General features: G+C 47.6%; 1 protein-coding gene across 1 annotated transcript; it reads left to right on the forward strand.

The window, feature by feature from the left end:
- Positions 1 to 3,840: 3,840 nt before the first annotated feature.
- Positions 3,841 to 16,253, forward strand: AP2S1 (adaptor related protein complex 2 subunit sigma 1). Its single transcript, XM_035120789.3, has 5 exons — positions 3,841 to 3,918; positions 8,874 to 9,023; positions 10,706 to 10,819; positions 14,197 to 14,256; positions 15,616 to 16,253. The coding sequence occupies exons 1-5, from the start codon at positions 3,916 to 3,918 to the stop codon at positions 15,715 to 15,717; spliced, it is 429 nt and encodes a 142-aa protein (XP_034976680.1). The 5' UTR covers positions 3,841 to 3,915; the 3' UTR covers positions 15,718 to 16,253.
- The last annotated feature ends 579 nt before the right edge of the window (positions 16,254 to 16,832 follow it).

The raw sequence follows: 16,832 nt of genomic DNA on the forward strand, positions 1-16,832 counted from the left end.
TCTGGAGGGTTGCAGGTTCCCATCCAGAAAGGAACCATCTGAACAGCTTCTTATATGGAGGCGGGAGGTCCAGGCAATGGCTGCAGACTCTTCCCAAGGATTTTGCCTGATGGAGCCCTGCCGTCTTACCAAAGAGGTTGCCACTGGGAAAGGAGAGGGGGCACACATCCTGCTTTTCCATTGATCTAGGGAAGTCTGCACAGGCTCAGAACAGCAAGAGAGAGGCATACCACAGGGGTTGGAGGTCTGGGTTAGTTCTACGGGGTGTCCCAAAACGCTCCATACAAACTCCATAAAACATGAAGTTAAGGGGCATCTGGGACTCCTTCCCAACTTTCCCTGCTGGCCTTGGAGGTTTTGCTCCCACTGAGGTCCTTGGGAGTAGAGTGGGGAGTCCTTTGCTTCTCCAGGACCACCAAAGTAATGGGTCACTTTTCCAACATGAGATGGGATTGTAAAGCATTTGGGATACTGAACAATGAAAGCACAGGACTTACAGCAAAGAATCCTGGGAACTGTAGTTTACTCTTCACATACGCTACAGTCCCCAGCACCCCAACAAACTACAATTCCCAGTATTATCTGGGGAAAGCCCAGTGTTTTAAATTTGTGTTAAAGGTAAAGGGACCCCTGACCGTTAGGTCCAGTCGTGGACGACTCTGGTGTTGCGGTGCTCATCTCGCTTTATTGGGCGAGGGAGCCGGCGTATAGCTTCTGGGTCATAATAATAATAATAATTCATTATTTGTACCCCACCCATCCGGCTGGGTCTCCCCAGCCACTCTGGGCAGCTTCCAGCAAAGATTAAAATACAATAAAATGTCACAGATTAAAAACTTCCCTAAACAGGGCTGCCTTCAGGTGTTTTCTAAATGTCGGGTAGTTGTTTATCTCTTTGATCTCTGATGAGAGGGCGTTCCACAGGGCGGGCCCCACTACCGAGAAGGCCCTCTGCCTGGTTCCCTGTAGCTTTGCTTCTCACAGTGACGGAACCGCCAGAAGGCCCTCGGCACTGGACCTCAGTGTCCGGGAAGAACAATGGGGGTGGAGACGCTCCTTCAGGTATACTGGGCCGAGGCCGTTTAGGGCTTTAAAGGTCAGCACCAACACTTTGAATTGTGCTCAGAAACGTACTGGGAGCCAATGTAGGTCTTTCAGGACCGGTGTTATGTGGTCTCGGCGGCCACTCCCAGTCACCAGCCTAGCTGCCGCATTCCGGATTAGTTGTAGTTTCCAGGTCACCTTCAAAGGCAGCCCCACGTAGAGCGCATTGCAGTAGTCTAAACGGGAGATAACTAGAGCATGCACCACTCTGGCAAGGCAGTCCGCAAGCAGGTAGTGTCATGTGGCCAGCATGACAAAGCCGTTTCTGGCGAACCAGAGCAATGTACGGAAATGCTGTTTACCTTCCTGCTGGAGCGGTACCTATTTATCTAGGTGCACTTTTACGTGCTTTCAAACTGCTAGGTTGGCAGGAGCAGGGACCGAGCAACGGGAGCTCACCCTGTCACGGGGATTCAAACCACCAGCCTTCTGATCGGCAAGCCTCCTCCTCCCATCTAGCCCTGGAAGGCTGATTGGCAGCAGGTTTTCTGAGGTCCTATACTCTGATCTTTTACATCATCTGCTGCCTGGGATTCTTTCAACTGGACATTGGGACATCGTGCATGCAAGGGTGTATTTGCCCAGATGGTGACAGCCTCTCCGAAACACGTAGATGACGAGAACTAGAGGTGGGAAAGCCCCAGGACCGGTTGGTACCTGAGTTTTGAAATCTTGACACAAATATATTTTGATGCTGCTCCAGAAAAGAAAAGGAAAAACCATGTCTGTATCATAGCACTCTGAAAAGCCTACATTTTTTTGTATTGCTAAGCGAGGTAGACCTACGAATTCCTCCTGGCTTTCCGCCCCTTTGGAAATGCTCCGCCAGAGCAAGGGTGGGAGGCAGCTGTCAGCCCACACTGGGGAGCAGACGTTTATCCTAGACACCTCTGTGCTGAATGCCAGCCCCATGCCAGGACACGATACATAAATAGAGCTAGCAATTAGCAGTGTTTGACTCATTGCAGGAGCCAACACCCAGACTTCCTAGCTTCAGGGTGACAGGCTGGGAAACGAAGTCACTGCCTTTTCATCACACAGTCCCCGGGGACTTCCTTCTCCTCTCTTGCTCGTTTCAAACTTCGTGGGCTTCGTGGTAGAGGAGTGCAGACATCAGGCTTAGGAGATCTACCTTGGGGTGGCTCCCCCCTTTTTAATACAACTTCTGAGATTCAACAACTGAAGCCCAAACTGTGGCTCAAGCATACTTAAAAGTATGTGGACAACAGGGTGTCTCTTTCTGTGAACCTGTTAAGATCAGGAATTTGTCTTTCAGGATCAGAATTATACTCATGGTCCTGTGACGCAAAAAATCCACTCCTGGTTTTCCACCTAAGCATTCCATCAGGTTGCAAAGACAGATGCATCTGCAGGGCCCCTCCATCTTTCTTGCTCAAAGGCCAGCTTTAGCAGTCTTCTCTCTCATTTATCACCACCAGACCTTCCATCGGGTTACATGAGAGGTTGGCACTACAACAGCAGGGCTTCTCCATGAAGACCAGTAACTTTTGGCTCCTCCTCCTTGAAAGCTTTCCACTCTTTAAAAAATAATAATTTTATTTTTAATTTTCAGCTTTTACAAACATTTAAAGAAGAAAAACCCGAATCTTTACAACTCTTAATTTACCTTCCTCTCAACTTCCCTCCCCTCCTTTCTGCAGTTATTTATTTCATATCTTTTTATTGCTGCATATCCAATTCAAATTTTTTATATTTTTATATTTACAAATTTTTCCTTATCTTCGCCTTATTTGTCTCTTACTGCACGTGTTTATATCAGTCCTGCTGATGTTTTTAGTTTTGTTTACAATGTGTTTTCAAATAGTCTATAAATTTTCCTCATTCTGTTTTTAAAAAGAGAAATATTTCCATTCCAACTGGTCATTTTGAAAACTCTGTAACTGAGGAATAATAGTTCCTGGATGATCTTTTCCCTCTTTCAAATTCCTTTGCAAGCCTGACATCTGGGAGCCTTTGTGGCGGAAGACCTGGATAAAAATGCTTTAAATAAATAAAATAAATGAATAAGTTTCCTTTGTTTCCATGGCCTAACTCAGAAGGAATGGGGAAAAGACCCGGTCGTTGTCTCCATTGTTCAACATTTGGGAATCAGAAACCCCTACAAACTACCAAGAGCTCTTCCCTGGATCCTGATCCACCTTTTGCCTGCCCCTGCTTCACAGTGGGGTGGAGAAGAGAAGGTACATCTCACCCGCAAATTGGGGCGTTTTATTTGTTTTATGAGCCTCTTGAAGGGCAACCATTTCCAATAACCTCCATTTTCAACAACCTGCCTTGACGCGAGGGCGCCCCCTTCTGGGCGCCCTCCTCTGCCCTAGCCCCGCTCAGGGCCTACCAGGCCTCGCCAAAGCCGGGGGCTCAAGTAACGGCCTGGCGGAGCCTGACCTACGAGGCGCTGGGCTTCGCTTCTCCCGACAAGTCCCCGGCTTGGCGCGAGCGCCGCGTAGCTCGGGCTCCCCCTGCTGGAGGCAGCCTTGCCCTTCCTTATTGGTTCAGGGGACTATTCCGTACTCCCATTACCGTTCAGGTCGGAGGAACTACAACTCCCGGCATGCAACGCCGGGTCGGGGAGGGGGGGAAGCGAGCGTATAGCCCTGTTGGAGCGGGTTTTAGCCGTCTCGATGTAGTTCCTCCTCCTGCAGCCATTCTTAAGACTACAACTCCCGACTGCCCGGGGGCCGGGGCGAGCGGCTCACCGGATATCCGGTGGGAAGGGAGGGTCCGGGGAGGGGTGTTGGAGCAGCTGCACCGAGCTCTGCGTGGAAAGAGGATTTAGGGCAGGGGGTCGCCATGGTAAGAAAGGGGTGGGGAGGCGCTTGAAATAGGGCTCAGCCGGAGGGGGAGGGAAGGCAGGGTCAGCAGTGCCCCCCCCCTAATCCAGGGGTGAAAGGCTTGTTGGGTGTGGGGAGGGAAAGGGATTGCTGGTGGGAGAAATAATGATAATTACAATTATGCCAGTTTTCAATGTTAGCATTTGCTGCAATGCTTCAAGGCAGCGCTAAATCCCTAACGACTGCCCTGCAAGGTAGGCCTCTGGTGTTGTGCCCATGCTTCTCTTAGGGTCAGAAGTCCGGGGCCCATGGCAAGCCGAATGAGATGCAAGGCTCTGTGGCCGCATCCTGAAGCTGACCTTGCTAAGGCCATTGGCTTCCAGAGCTTTAAATCACCTGGTGTGCTACACCAACCTTGCCATAGCTCAGTGGTTAGAGCACCTGCCTTGCAAGCAGAAGATCGGAGGTTCAATACCAGATAGGGCTGGGAGAGGCTCCTTGCTTGAAATCCCGGAGGACTACTGCCAGGCCCTTGTTCTTGTCATTGGACTACAACTCCCATCGTCCACAGATAGCAGGGTGCCATGGTTAGGGATGATGGGAGTTGTAGTCCAACAACATCTGGGGACCAAAAGTTGAGCAAAGGCTGGAGTGGGCAGTACATAAGCAAGACGGGGCACGGGTTCTTCTGACTTGGTATAAGGCAGCTTTCTATGATCCTCTGCCCAAAATGTGCAAGGGGTATGTGGGTTGGGGAGAGAGAGTATTTTTGGAGGAGAAGGCTTTGAATAGTTGCTAGCCATGAGGGCTATGCTCTGCCTTTACTGCCAGAAGCAAGGATTTGGTGGAATAACAGTAAAGTTTAAGTAGGCTTTCCTTGCGCTTGATCCAGGCATTTATGAAATATTAACTGTACATCTATGGCTTTATCGTTCTGTATCATTTATATTGTTTTCATTGTTTCCAGAACATGTGCTTTACTTTTGCCTTTGGGGCTGCAAAGCAGGTTATAAATTTGCAAAACAAATAACAATAAACTGGAATCCTCCTCTTGGTGCGCAACTTGGAGAGCGTGCATGGACTTAGTGAGATTTTCCTATTGGGAAGAAGGATGTGCAAGTGCTGCCCATAGTTGGAAAGTAGCTAGAAGATGCCTACAGGAGATGGTGGTAGTGCCCCATTTGACTGGCACATGTAGAGGAGGTGGTGGTTGTTCAGGGCAGAGAGCAGTCCATGCTCATGGAAGTTGCATCTTTTCTTCTTCCTATCCCTTTTCCCCTGATCACCAAGTGCTCTCTAGGAAACCCAGCAAGTGGAGTTATCCAGAAATGCCAATATTTCCACTGCAACATATTATGGCTTTTAATCCAGTGACTTGGGTGTAGTGCATTGCAGACACAGTGGGTTCAAGATTATGGCGTGCCTTTAATAGAATCATAGAGTTTTAGAGTTGGAAGGGTACAACCCCCTGCATTTTGAGGAACCTCAACTAAAGCATCCATGACAGATGGCCATCCAACCTCTGCTTAAAAACCTCCACGGAAGGAGACTTCACAATCTCCAGAGTGAGTCTGTTCTTTTGCGGTTGGTCAGTCACATAAATCAAGGAATCTTAGTCAGTTGTAAGAGGATTAAACTGTTCTACATTTGCCTATGAATAAGATAATATTTCTGCAGGTAAAAATATACTTGTTTTATCTTGGCAAACCCCATCTTAGAAAAGGCATTCTGCTATTTTGCTTCCCATCTGCACTTACCGGTAGATTAAAAACAAACCTTTTAGAAAACTTAAGTACCGTAAGTTGTGCTGCCTGATATAAGCCATCAAAACCTTTTGATTTGTGAAAAGGGTGGTTGTGATTTATTAACTAAATATTGCAAACAACAAAACAAAAATCCGTTCTTGAGTTCATTAGAGTTTGTTACAACTTGTATTCCCATAAAGAGTTCCTTGTCAAACTCTTCTAGCTGGATATTGTGCAAATTCTTTTTGGAAGTGGTCCACTTCATTAGAGTGGGGAGGAGACTGGCCTCTTTCTGTGGCTTGGCTTGCTTGCTTGAGTTACCTGGAATCTTTACATTTCTTAATGTGAAGTCTTTGCTTTGCTTCAGCTGTGGTGTGGATGGAACTGTGCTCCAAGCTTGTGGTGTAGCTTTGAAGTAGATTTCTTTTTGGTCTCTTGATACTAGAATAACATGCAAATCATAACATGCTTTTTCTGGTTCAGATCTTGAATATCACTCCTAAAAATGTGCATTAAGTTATGATTTTATAATTTATTTATTTTTTTAACAAAACCTTTGCTCGGGCCTGAACACAGTATTCTTTGGAAGCATCTGTTATTGAGAATTCTGGAGAGAGATAACATGTTCATATGCTTGTGAATCTGTGGCTCTTCCTCTCTAGTCAATTCTTGCAGGAGGAGAAATTCTAAAGGGAAGGATCTGTCTGTTAGTTGTGCAACTCTCATTTCCCTTGTGGCTTTTCCGTGGAAATGCGTATCCACTACACAAGCTCGTTGGATAACAAGGGGCACTATCTGTTAATTTGGGTGTCTGCATTCTTTTTTTTAAAAATGCAAATACACACAAGCAGCCAAGCAGAGTCTTTTCCATGGGTGTTTCCGCTTACAGAATATTCGCTGACGTCTGCATATTGAAGGAGCGGAAGCTCAATTCAGGCATGGTGTTTCACAGTGCAAGTGGATGTTACAGCCAGGACGCGGGTGACACTGTGATCCAAACCACTCAGCTTCTTGGGCTTGCCGATCAGAACGTCGGCAGTTCGAATCCCCGCGACGGGGTGAGCTCCTGTTGCTCTGTCCCAGCTTCTGCCAACCTAGCTGTTCAAAAGCACACCAGTACAAGTAGATAAATAGGTACTGCTGCGGGGGGGGGGGGGGTTAAACGGCATTTCCATCGCGGTGTCCCGTTGCGCCAGAAGCGGTTTAGTCCTGCTGGCCACATGACCTGGAAAGCTGTCTGTGGACAAACGCTGGCTCCCTCGGCCTGAAAGCGAGATGAGCACTGCAACCCCATAGTCACACCTGACTGTGCTTAACCGTCCAGTGGTCCTTTACCTTTTGCAGCCAGGAAATAAACCTTGAAGGACCACATTTGGCCCCTGGTGGAGAACGCAGGATGCCACCTCGTGTCAGAAGTGCCCCATGCAATGGGAGACAGAACTGCAAGAGAGCGTGACCCTTGCGTGCCTGCACTTTGGGCTGGAGCGCAAATATTCTTGTAGCACCAGACTTGCACTGCCCTGTGTTTCCCTGTAGCTTGCTCATTTCCTGGAAGCTTCATGCCCAGGCAATATCCTTTGGGAATGACGGGGCTGCGTATCTCCTGTAGGCTGCATTAGGACAATGCTGTCATACTTGGGACCAGATCTCTCGGGAGGTGTGCCACCGCTGTCGTGCCGCCTCTGTGATGAGGAAAGCAGGATGGTGTGGATGCTTGTTCAGCCTCTTTTTATTTTATTTTTATTTTAAAAAGCAACATCATGTGACGCTGGAACAGATAGCCAGCCATCCCTTGTTTGTCTTTGCTGATTCTGCTGGGCTGGCTTTCTCGATACAGGGTGGGGTCCCTTTCCTATCTCTTGAGCACACTAGGCATGGATGGAGGCTGAGGAGAAACAGCTGCTCTGTTCTTTAGGGACGTCCTTGAGCTTTCCCCTGAAGCACAATCCATGCACAGCACAGCAAAAGGAAGTCAGGGGGAGGAAAGGGGAAGGAAGCAGCTGGGAGGCAGGAGCTGTTCTGGTCAGGACAGCCCTCAACAGCCCAGTTTCACTCCCATCAGCTCTAGCCAAAATATTGAGGGGTGTTGTAGTGCATCTGTAGGGCACCGAGTTGGCAAAGGCTGAGTTTCGGCATTAAACCGCCCCCATGTTGGGAGGAAGACTCGGAACCGCTGTGAATGTTTGCATTTTAGAAAAAGTTAAAATCTGCATGGCTGTGTGGTTCTGTACAGTCTTGCTTGGGCGTAAAGCCCGCTGATCTTAAACCATAAGCTTTAATTCTCGGGAGGCTCCGTAATACATTTTGGGAAATGAATAACAACGGTCCCAGTGAGCCCAAGGCAACTGTGCCTTGAGGAGGAGGTCTGTTGCTTCTCTGTGTGAGTGCCTGCTCAGTCCTTGCTGCTTTCCACTCAGCCTTTTCAGGGGGTGGTTGAAGCCATCATGTGTGTGTGCATTCGTTGTGCTTGGCCCAGCCATTCCTGATGCAGAGGCTTGTTCCCAAGGTAGGAAGGCCTTTCTCTCTGAGTGAGTGGTGGCTCTTGGCTTATGTCCAGTGTTAGAAACTCGGATAAATACGCTAATTGCCAAATAGCACCTTAAACCTAGGTTTTGGTCGCCACGAAATGTCTAGGCGTCTTTCTTTTGCAATGTGCTTTTTGTGTTGTTATTCATTTCATTTCTATAACGCTTTATATTTTAAAGAAAAAATCTCAAAGTGGTTTACAACACGTTAAAAGAATCCAGAATACTGTAAAACAAATTCAAGCTTCCAGGAAAATATTTCAGAGCCTTCTCTAAGTGACATTTTGCTTTCCCCATATTTATTTACCTGTTTAAGTTATATAGCTGCCCCGTAGCAGAAGTACTCTAGGAAGACAGTCTGGTGCAGTGGTTAGAATGTCAGAGTAGGGCCTGAGAGATCGGAGATCAGTCGCCAACCTGGCATTCAGAGATTTCCACGTGGTCGCAGTTGGACTTGTGCCAGTTGTAAAATGCACCTGGTGCCCGGGGAATTTCGAACATTGCTTGTGTCCTGATAAGAAAGGATACTCCAGCAGTGACCATAGGCAGTTCTCTACCCCTGCACACTGTACAAACAAATTCCCAAGAGCAAAGGGTATTCTCAGCTGTAATTTGTTTTTTAAAAAGCATGTCCGGGTATCAGTAGTCTGGGGAGTGTTTATTAAATCCCAGGTATCTTTGATGCTGCTTTCTTCCCCCTTCTACAGATTCGCTTTATTCTGATCCAGAACCGTGCTGGCAAAACGCGTCTGGCCAAGTGGTACATGCAGTTTGACGATGACGAAAAGCAAAAGCTCATCGAGGAGGTCCATGCTGTTGTGACTGTGCGGGACGCAAAGCACACCAACTTTGTCGAGGTAACGTCTCTGTTCACTCACGGCTTTCCTTTGCGTATGAAGCTGTCGTGCTTTTGCCTTCCGCAGGCCGAACTGGCTTCGGCAGAGGGGATTGAAGGACAGAGTCTCTTAGGACCTTTAGCTGTAATGTGGCTTGGCTGGATGGCTCGAGTTACCTGCCATCGTTTGCTGTGTGAGCACCCTCTTGCCTGATCTCTGTGTTTCCGAGTACCGTGTGTTTCCCCAGGCGTCACAAAGTCCTGGAGGCAGCTTCCAGGACAGCATAAAACATCAGCAAAAGCCTCTGTATTTATGCCAATTAGGAATTTGAAGGGCAAGGGGAAGAACATACTGCTATTTACTTATTGAAAGTATTTTTATCCTGCTCTTTGGCTGAAAAGGCTCTCGGAGCAGTTAAAAAACAATCAGGATTACAACCTAAAGTAATCTTAAAAGTGCATATTCTCTGAATACCAAACACTGTTGCAGTGGAACCTCAGTTTCTGAACATAATCCATTCCAGGAAACAGTTTGACTTGCGAAACGTTCGAAAACTGAGGATCAATGGGCGGTTGGCAAAATCCATTGAAAAAATTGAGAGACGCGCCTCCGAAGCTGTTTGACTTCCAAGGCACATTCGAAAATGGAAGCAATTACTTCCAGGTTTTTGGTGTTCGGGTTCCAAATTGTTCGGCTCCCAAGATGCTTGAAAACCAAGGTTCCACTGTACTTGTATTGGAACCTGCAGTTACTCAGCAAGCGAGAATAAAGACCTTTTTCATGGGTCATAGAACCATAGAATCATAGAACTGGGGCCCTCTAGTCCAGGCATCCCCAAACTGCGGCCCTCCAGATGTTTTGGCCTACAACTCCCATGATCCCTAGGTAAGAGGACCAGTGGTCAGGGATGATGGGAATTGTAGTCCAAAACATATGGAGGGCCGAAGTTTGGGGATGCCTGCTCTAGTCCAACCCTCTGCAATGCGGGAATCCCAGCTAAAGCGTCCATGACAGATGGCCCTCCAAGCTCTGCATATTGAGGTCATTTTTGTATACAGTAGTCCTTCAATGCTTGGTGGATAGCGATAGGTGCCTTTCCCCGACCAGGAGAACAGCCTCCACAGTCCTACCCTAATCCTGCAATAGACACTGTAAGGGTGACTCCCTACAGGGAGCCAGCCCCCATCATCCTGACGTCCACCTCGCCGAGCACAGAGAGCAGCAGTGGGTCTGAAGCAGCCAGAGGGGAGGGGAAAGTCTTGGAGGGAGAGAGAAATCAGCGTGAGGAACAATGGGGAAGCTTGGGGGCGGAGAGATGCAGGCAAGAGCTCAGGGATGTTGGAGAGCCTTGCCACTGCCAGCTCAGGGAGGAGACTGAGAGGGCATCGCTCCTTCCGGCGCAAGAGTTAAGGAGAGCACCGCGACGCAGGTCAAGGGGGAGGCGTTTTGGGGTGCCCCGACTACTTTGCTGGCGTAAGAACAGACGTACGCCATTGCCGGATTCTGATTCGGAATGAGAGGTCATGTTTTTAGCTGTCTCTGCACTGTAAATAGCTTGCACAATAAACGTCTTTAAAGACAAACTGGACTCAAGCGCAGATACTCTAGAGTAGCCACGACGACCCTCAGACAGACACCATCTTGTGCTTCTATCCAGTGATGGCTATTTTCACCACCCTTTCTCTTCTCCCCCCCCCCCCCAGTTCCGCAACTTCAAAATTATCTACAGGCGCTACGCAGGGCTTTATTTCTGCATTTGTGTGGACGTGAACGACAACAACCTCGCCTACCTAGAAGCCATTCACAACTTTGTGGAGGTGAGTAGTACCTGCAGGCTTAAGTCTGCGCCCTAAGAATGTCCACGCATGCATGCTCTCACTCCCAGGCATGTGTATGAATACATATGTGTTTGATAAGTGACACCCCTGCGCAGATGAGGTGGTACATTATTTCTGAACAGTACCACTTTAGACTCTGGGTGGAGGATTGTGTGATCAAGTGCTCGTGTGCCTTTTCCTTCATACCATCTTGAGTAAGAAACATTTTTTATTTTATTTTTTAAACAACCCCACACAATTGGCATATGGAAACAGATTACAGTGGTACCTTGGTTCTCAAACTTTTTTGGTTCTGTGCACGAGACGCCCATTCTGTACACCGATCGGATTCGGGAATTTTTGCTTCCATCAGGGGCTCCATTCCCTTGGGTGTCATCTGTCGGGCTGCTGCTCAGGACAGTCTCTCTGGCTACATTTGCACCACAAATGTTAAAGCACTATGATTCTACTCCCACAGCTTCCCCGCAAAGAATTATGGGGCCTGTACAGTGGTACCTTGGTTCTTAAACTTAATCCGTTCCGGAAGTCTGTTCCAAAACCAAAGCGTTCCAAAACCAAGGCACGCTTTCCCATAGACGGTAATGCAAAACAGATTAATCCGTTCCAGACTTAATACATAACAACACAAAAATTATATCTAAAATGTACAAGCTCCTGTTAGAATACCAGGTAATGGAAGAAGGGGTGAAAGATAATATGATAAGATGGGCACAGGACATTGGGCGACCCATCATGATGGCCGACTGGGAACAGCTGTGGAGGCGTCAACATGAATTTCACTGCAAGTTATAGCATTAGAGAAAATATACTTAAGATTCAGCACCGATGGTACTTAACCCCCTCCAGACTTTCAAAAATTTATAAAAATTCAACAAATATTTGCTGGAGGTGTGGGAGAAGTAAAGGCGACCTATTCCATATGTGGTGGACTTGCAAAAAGATTAAAACATTCTGGAACCAAATCTATGATGAAATTTTAAAAAATGCTAGGAACAACTTTCCCTAAAAAACCGGAGGCGTTTCTTTTAAGCATTGTTGGAAAAGAGATTCCATTTTCCATGAAAGAATTATTTTTGTACGCGACCGCAGCAGCCAGATTATTAATTGCTAAGGGATGGAAGGACACCGAGACACCCACACTAGTTGATTGGCAAAGCAAAATGCAAGAATTGGCAGAAATGGCACTATTAACAAATAACCTGAAGGGCAAATTGCAACAAAAATTTTCAGAAAAATGGGTAAAATATAAACTATACGTTCAAAAATACAGCAAGGGTGCGCTGACTTTGGTAACTTTTGACTGAACTAGGAGAGTGGGGGAAAATAAAAAAAAATCAAATAAGGAGCTTTGATGCATCAAGAGGAAAGAACGTATCAGACAAGTGTTTTAGAGATCTATACTGGGTTTTGTACGTTCACTTAAGTCTTAAAAAAATACATCAGGAACTGGCAGGAAGTCTGATAAGAGAAGAAACAAGTATAGGAAAAATTAGACAGACCCACTTTCTGTTTCATCATCTTCTGCTTTATTGGCCCTTATCCCCCTCCCTGATCGCCGAAGAATTGATGCTTTTGAATTATGGTGCTGGAGGAGACTCTTGAGAGTCCCATGGACTGCAAGAAGATCAAACCTATCCATTTTGAAGGAAATCAGCCCTGAGTGCTCACTGGAAGGACAGATCGTGAAGCTGAGGCTCCAATACTTTGGCCACCTCATGAGAAGAGAAGAATCCTTGGAAAAGACCCTGATGTTGGGAAAGATTGAGGGCACTACGGTAGGAGAAGGGGATGACAGAGGACGAGATGGTTGGACAGTGTTCTCGAAGCTACGAACATGAGTTTGACCAAACTGCGGGAGGCAGTGGAAGACAGGAGTGCCTGGCGTGCTCTGGTCCATGGGGTCACGAAGAGTCGGACACGACTAAACGACTAAACAACAACATCCCCCTCCCTCTATTTTCAATTTTTCTGTATATAATATATAGTATAATTAAAATGAAGGGAATGGGGGGGTGGAGGAGGGGGAAAGTGGGTGGGAATGGTGGGAAAGAAGAGGGTGGGATGGGGGAGAGGGGGAGAAAACCTTTTTTGACTTCTCGCAGCGAGGGAACCGCCAGAAGGCCCTCAGCGCTGGATCTAACCATGATTGCTTCTACCAAGAGCTCACCACGGTTCCCACTTGCCAAAACGGAGCATGCCCATGCCAGATACCTGACAAAGCTCCCACTTGCTGTACTAAGAGTTGCTTTTAGAGAACTACGATTCCAATCGATGCCCTTGGCAGTGTTGGGTGGACAGTACAGCAAAGTACATTATGAAGAGAGACTGTCTGTGTGGACAACCCTGCGTCGAGGACCTGTGCCCTTATTTATTGCAGTGCCCGTTATATATAGACCCAGACAGATTTATAAAACCCCTGTTTACGAGTGGAACACATTTGAATAGGGTGGAAAGGGTGAAATGACTGCTGAGCGACACCGACGACTTTGTTACTTATAAAGTAGCACTCTATGTGCTGGCAGCTAAGAAGATTAGGAGGAAGGAACTAGTCAAAATAGCGGTGAACTCCAAAGGGGATTCGAATATTTAATTTGGCACATCTTACTTGAGAATCTTCTGCTATTCTATTCTATTTGAATGACTGAGATAATTTTAGTAGCCTTGACCGTGGTTTTATTGTATGTCTGTGCCCGATGATTTTTATGGTTATTGTTGTTTTTCCTTTTTTCTTCTGAATAATGCCATGTCCTATGGCCAGTGCAATAGAAAGTTTAACTGGAATTGGGTTACTTGAAGAAAAAGAGAGAGAGACATTGCACACACTTTTGTAGACCAAGAAAATATTTAATAAAAATACATTTTTTAAAAAAAAGCTGGTCCCACGTAGAGCGCATTGCAGTAGTCCAAGCGGGAGATAACTCTTTTCAGTTCTCTGTCCTTTTATTAAGGCACACGTCAGCATAGGAGTGGAGTGGTAAAGGGGGTACAAGTGAGAGAGGACTGAGCTGAGAAACATCTTCTTGTTCTGTTTGTCTTGTGGCGAGGAGGAGGATTGAGTTACCTGGGACGGGAGGCAGGGAAGCAACCAGAAGGGGTTGTGTCCAAGGCATGCCTTCAGAAATTGAAGATGCCCCCCCAATGTTTTCAACCCCTATCCTAATGTTGCCTACTCAAAGTGTTAGAGTCTTTTCCGTCACCTAATACCTGGTCCTTTTCACTGGACATGCCGGAACTGTGCAAAATTAGCACTCCACCGCTGAGCTACGACTGGCCTTGCAAATGTTAGGCACCTTCCTTGCACATGGCCGCGGCCCCCCAAAATCATGACTATCTTCCTCCTCCTCCTCTCTTCCCAGGTGCTGAATGAATATTTCCACAACGTCTGTGAGCTCGACCTCGTCTTCAACTTCTACAAGGTGGGTTTTTGTTCCCTGACCTTTTCCAATAAGGCAGAACGAGGAAGGAAAACGAACCGTGCGTGTGGATAAAACAAAAAACAAAAACCTTGGGGCTCTCGTTTATTTTATTTAGCCTGACAATTCATAGGCCGCATGATTACAGGCTCTGCGCGACGAGCTTAAGAGGTAAATTCAATGAAAAGCTAACCATAAGATTGGAATTGACTTAAAATGGCCACTGAAATGAAAAAAGGGAAGAATGTCGGTTTGGTACACACTCTTGCTACCTGTAAAGAAAAGGGGTGTTGTGTTTTGGTAAGTCTGTGCACCTAGATGGGTCTTGTGTTCATAGTCTTTTTAATTAAAAAAATAAAGAGTCAGGGCACAGTGCCAGCAAAGAACGGGGCAGGGTGACCTGCTGGTGCCAGCCCTGCCCACAAGGTGGCGTTAGACAGCTGCCTAAGGCTGCACACCTTAAAGCCGTATCTGATTCAGCAGCCGCTGAAAGAAGCTTCTGTGTTCCTGGCCTCGCTTCTGGCACCTTGAGAGGAGGAGCAGAGAGGGGTCAAGGAAGGGTGAGGCCCATGAGCGAGACGTCCAGCAGTGGTGGGACTTGAGAGGTACCCAGCATGCAAAAGGCCAAATTTCCCTGCCGGCTGGAGGCCCAGAATTCATGCACCGCAGGAGTGTGGAGCAAGGAAGAGCTTTCTGCTACAGAGTCCAAGGGCAGGAAAGGCCTTGCTGTGGAGCAGGAGGCATGAAGAGGGGCCCAGTCTGGACCTTTAGGAAGCTGTAACCAGCTGGGCAAAACCTGGACCTTGCTGGTACCTCACCAGTGGGTGGGGTCGGAGCAGTGTTGGGTCACCTGCTACCAGAGGGTGGCTCTGCCTTGCACCCCTTAATAATAATAATGTTCTTATTTATACCCCACACATCTGGCTGGGTTTCCCCAGCCACTCTGGGCAGCTTACAACGTACTGTATAGTGGTACCTTGGTTCTCAAATTTAATCCGTTCCAGGAGTCCGTTTGATCCCCCAAAACGGTTCGAAAACCCAGGTGTGGCTTCCGATTGGCTGCAGGAGCTTCCTGCACTCAATTGGAAGAAGCGGCGGAAGTTCGGCTTCTGAAAAACGTTTGCAAACCGGAACACTCACTTCCGGGTTTGGAGTGTTCGGGAGCCGATTTGTTCGGGAGCCAAGCAGTTCGGCTACCAAGGTATATAAAACACAGTAAAGTATCAAACATTAAAAACTTCCTTTGCTCCCTTTTGGAAAGGTGGCAGAGAAGTTCAGACCCATGCTGCTTTGGATTCTTTCTAGGGGATCCCCCACAGCACCCCCTTTCTTAGAGGAGGAACGTATGTATTTTCTCTGCAGGTTTACACCGTGGTAGACGAGATGTTCCTAGCCGGCGAGATCCGAGAGACCAGCCAGACGAAGGTCCTGAAGCAGCTTCTCATGTTGCAATCCTTGGAATGAGGAGCCGAGAAGTAGATCCCCTCGGATCTCCCCCTGGCAAGATCCTGCCGCTCCCCCCTCCAAGGCTCATCTCTCTTCACCCCGGTCCCCTGAATCAGTGACTTGCTCAGAGCAAATTTTTGCCACTTAACCTGTAGCTGGAGGTTTGCGGAAAGCGAGGGGGGGCATCTTGAATTGGCATTCCTAGTTCGGATTCCTAGCCGTGCTTCCTCCTGCATGGGCCGAATATGCAAAGGGGGCGGGGAGGCCGCAGGTTGGGACTGGGTTGCTTTTCTGGAAAAGGGTGGGAGTGGAGAAGTAGAGATAGCTGCCGCACCCCACCCTCCCTGTGCTACCATCCCAACACAACCTTCTGTCTCTGCCCTCCATGTCACCAGCCTGCTGCCCACCCCCGTCCATTCACGTAAGAAAAAAAAGTGTTGTCTGCCGTAGAAGAGGGACCATAAGTGTGTGTGAGTGCGTGTGATGAGTGTTTGTACTGCCAGTAAAGTGATGTACTGATTAAATAAAGCATCTATGGGACACTTAAACACCCACCAAGAGAGTCTCGTTAATGTCTCGTTAATAGTAATAATAATAATAGAATATTAAAACAATACAGCATTAAATATTAACAACTTCTCTAAACAGGGCTGCCTTCAGATGTCTCCTAAAAGTCTAGTAGTTGTTTTTCTCTTTGACATCTGATGGGAGGGCGGGTGCCACTACCGAGAAGGCCCTCTGCCTGGTTCCCTGTAACTTGGCTTTTCACAGCAAGGGAACCGCCAGAAGGCCCTTGGTACTGGACCTCAGTGTCCGGGCTGGACGATGAGCGTAGAGACGCTCCTTCAGGTATACAGGACCGAGGCTGTTTAGGGCTTTAAAGGTCAGCATCAACACTTTGAACTGTGCTCAGAAACGTACTGGGAGCCATTGTATGTTTGATAGGAGGGCGTTCCTGGAGTCTTAGCCCCAGGATGGTTTCACGTGGTGCTTGGAAGCCTTGGCACCAAGTACACGTCGTAGGTTAATAATAAGCCGCATACAGTAATGGCAGCTTTCCAGTTGCTGGGAACCACAGGAGGACAGAGCGCTCTTGTGCTCAAATCCTACTGGGGGGGAGGGTTCCCATGGGC

The sequence above is a fragment of the Zootoca vivipara genome, chromosome 6 (genome assembly GCF_965207765.1).
Source record: "Zootoca vivipara chromosome 6, rZooViv2.hap1.1, whole genome shotgun sequence".
Classification (NCBI taxonomy): Eukaryota; Metazoa; Chordata; class Lepidosauria; order Squamata; family Lacertidae; genus Zootoca; species Zootoca vivipara.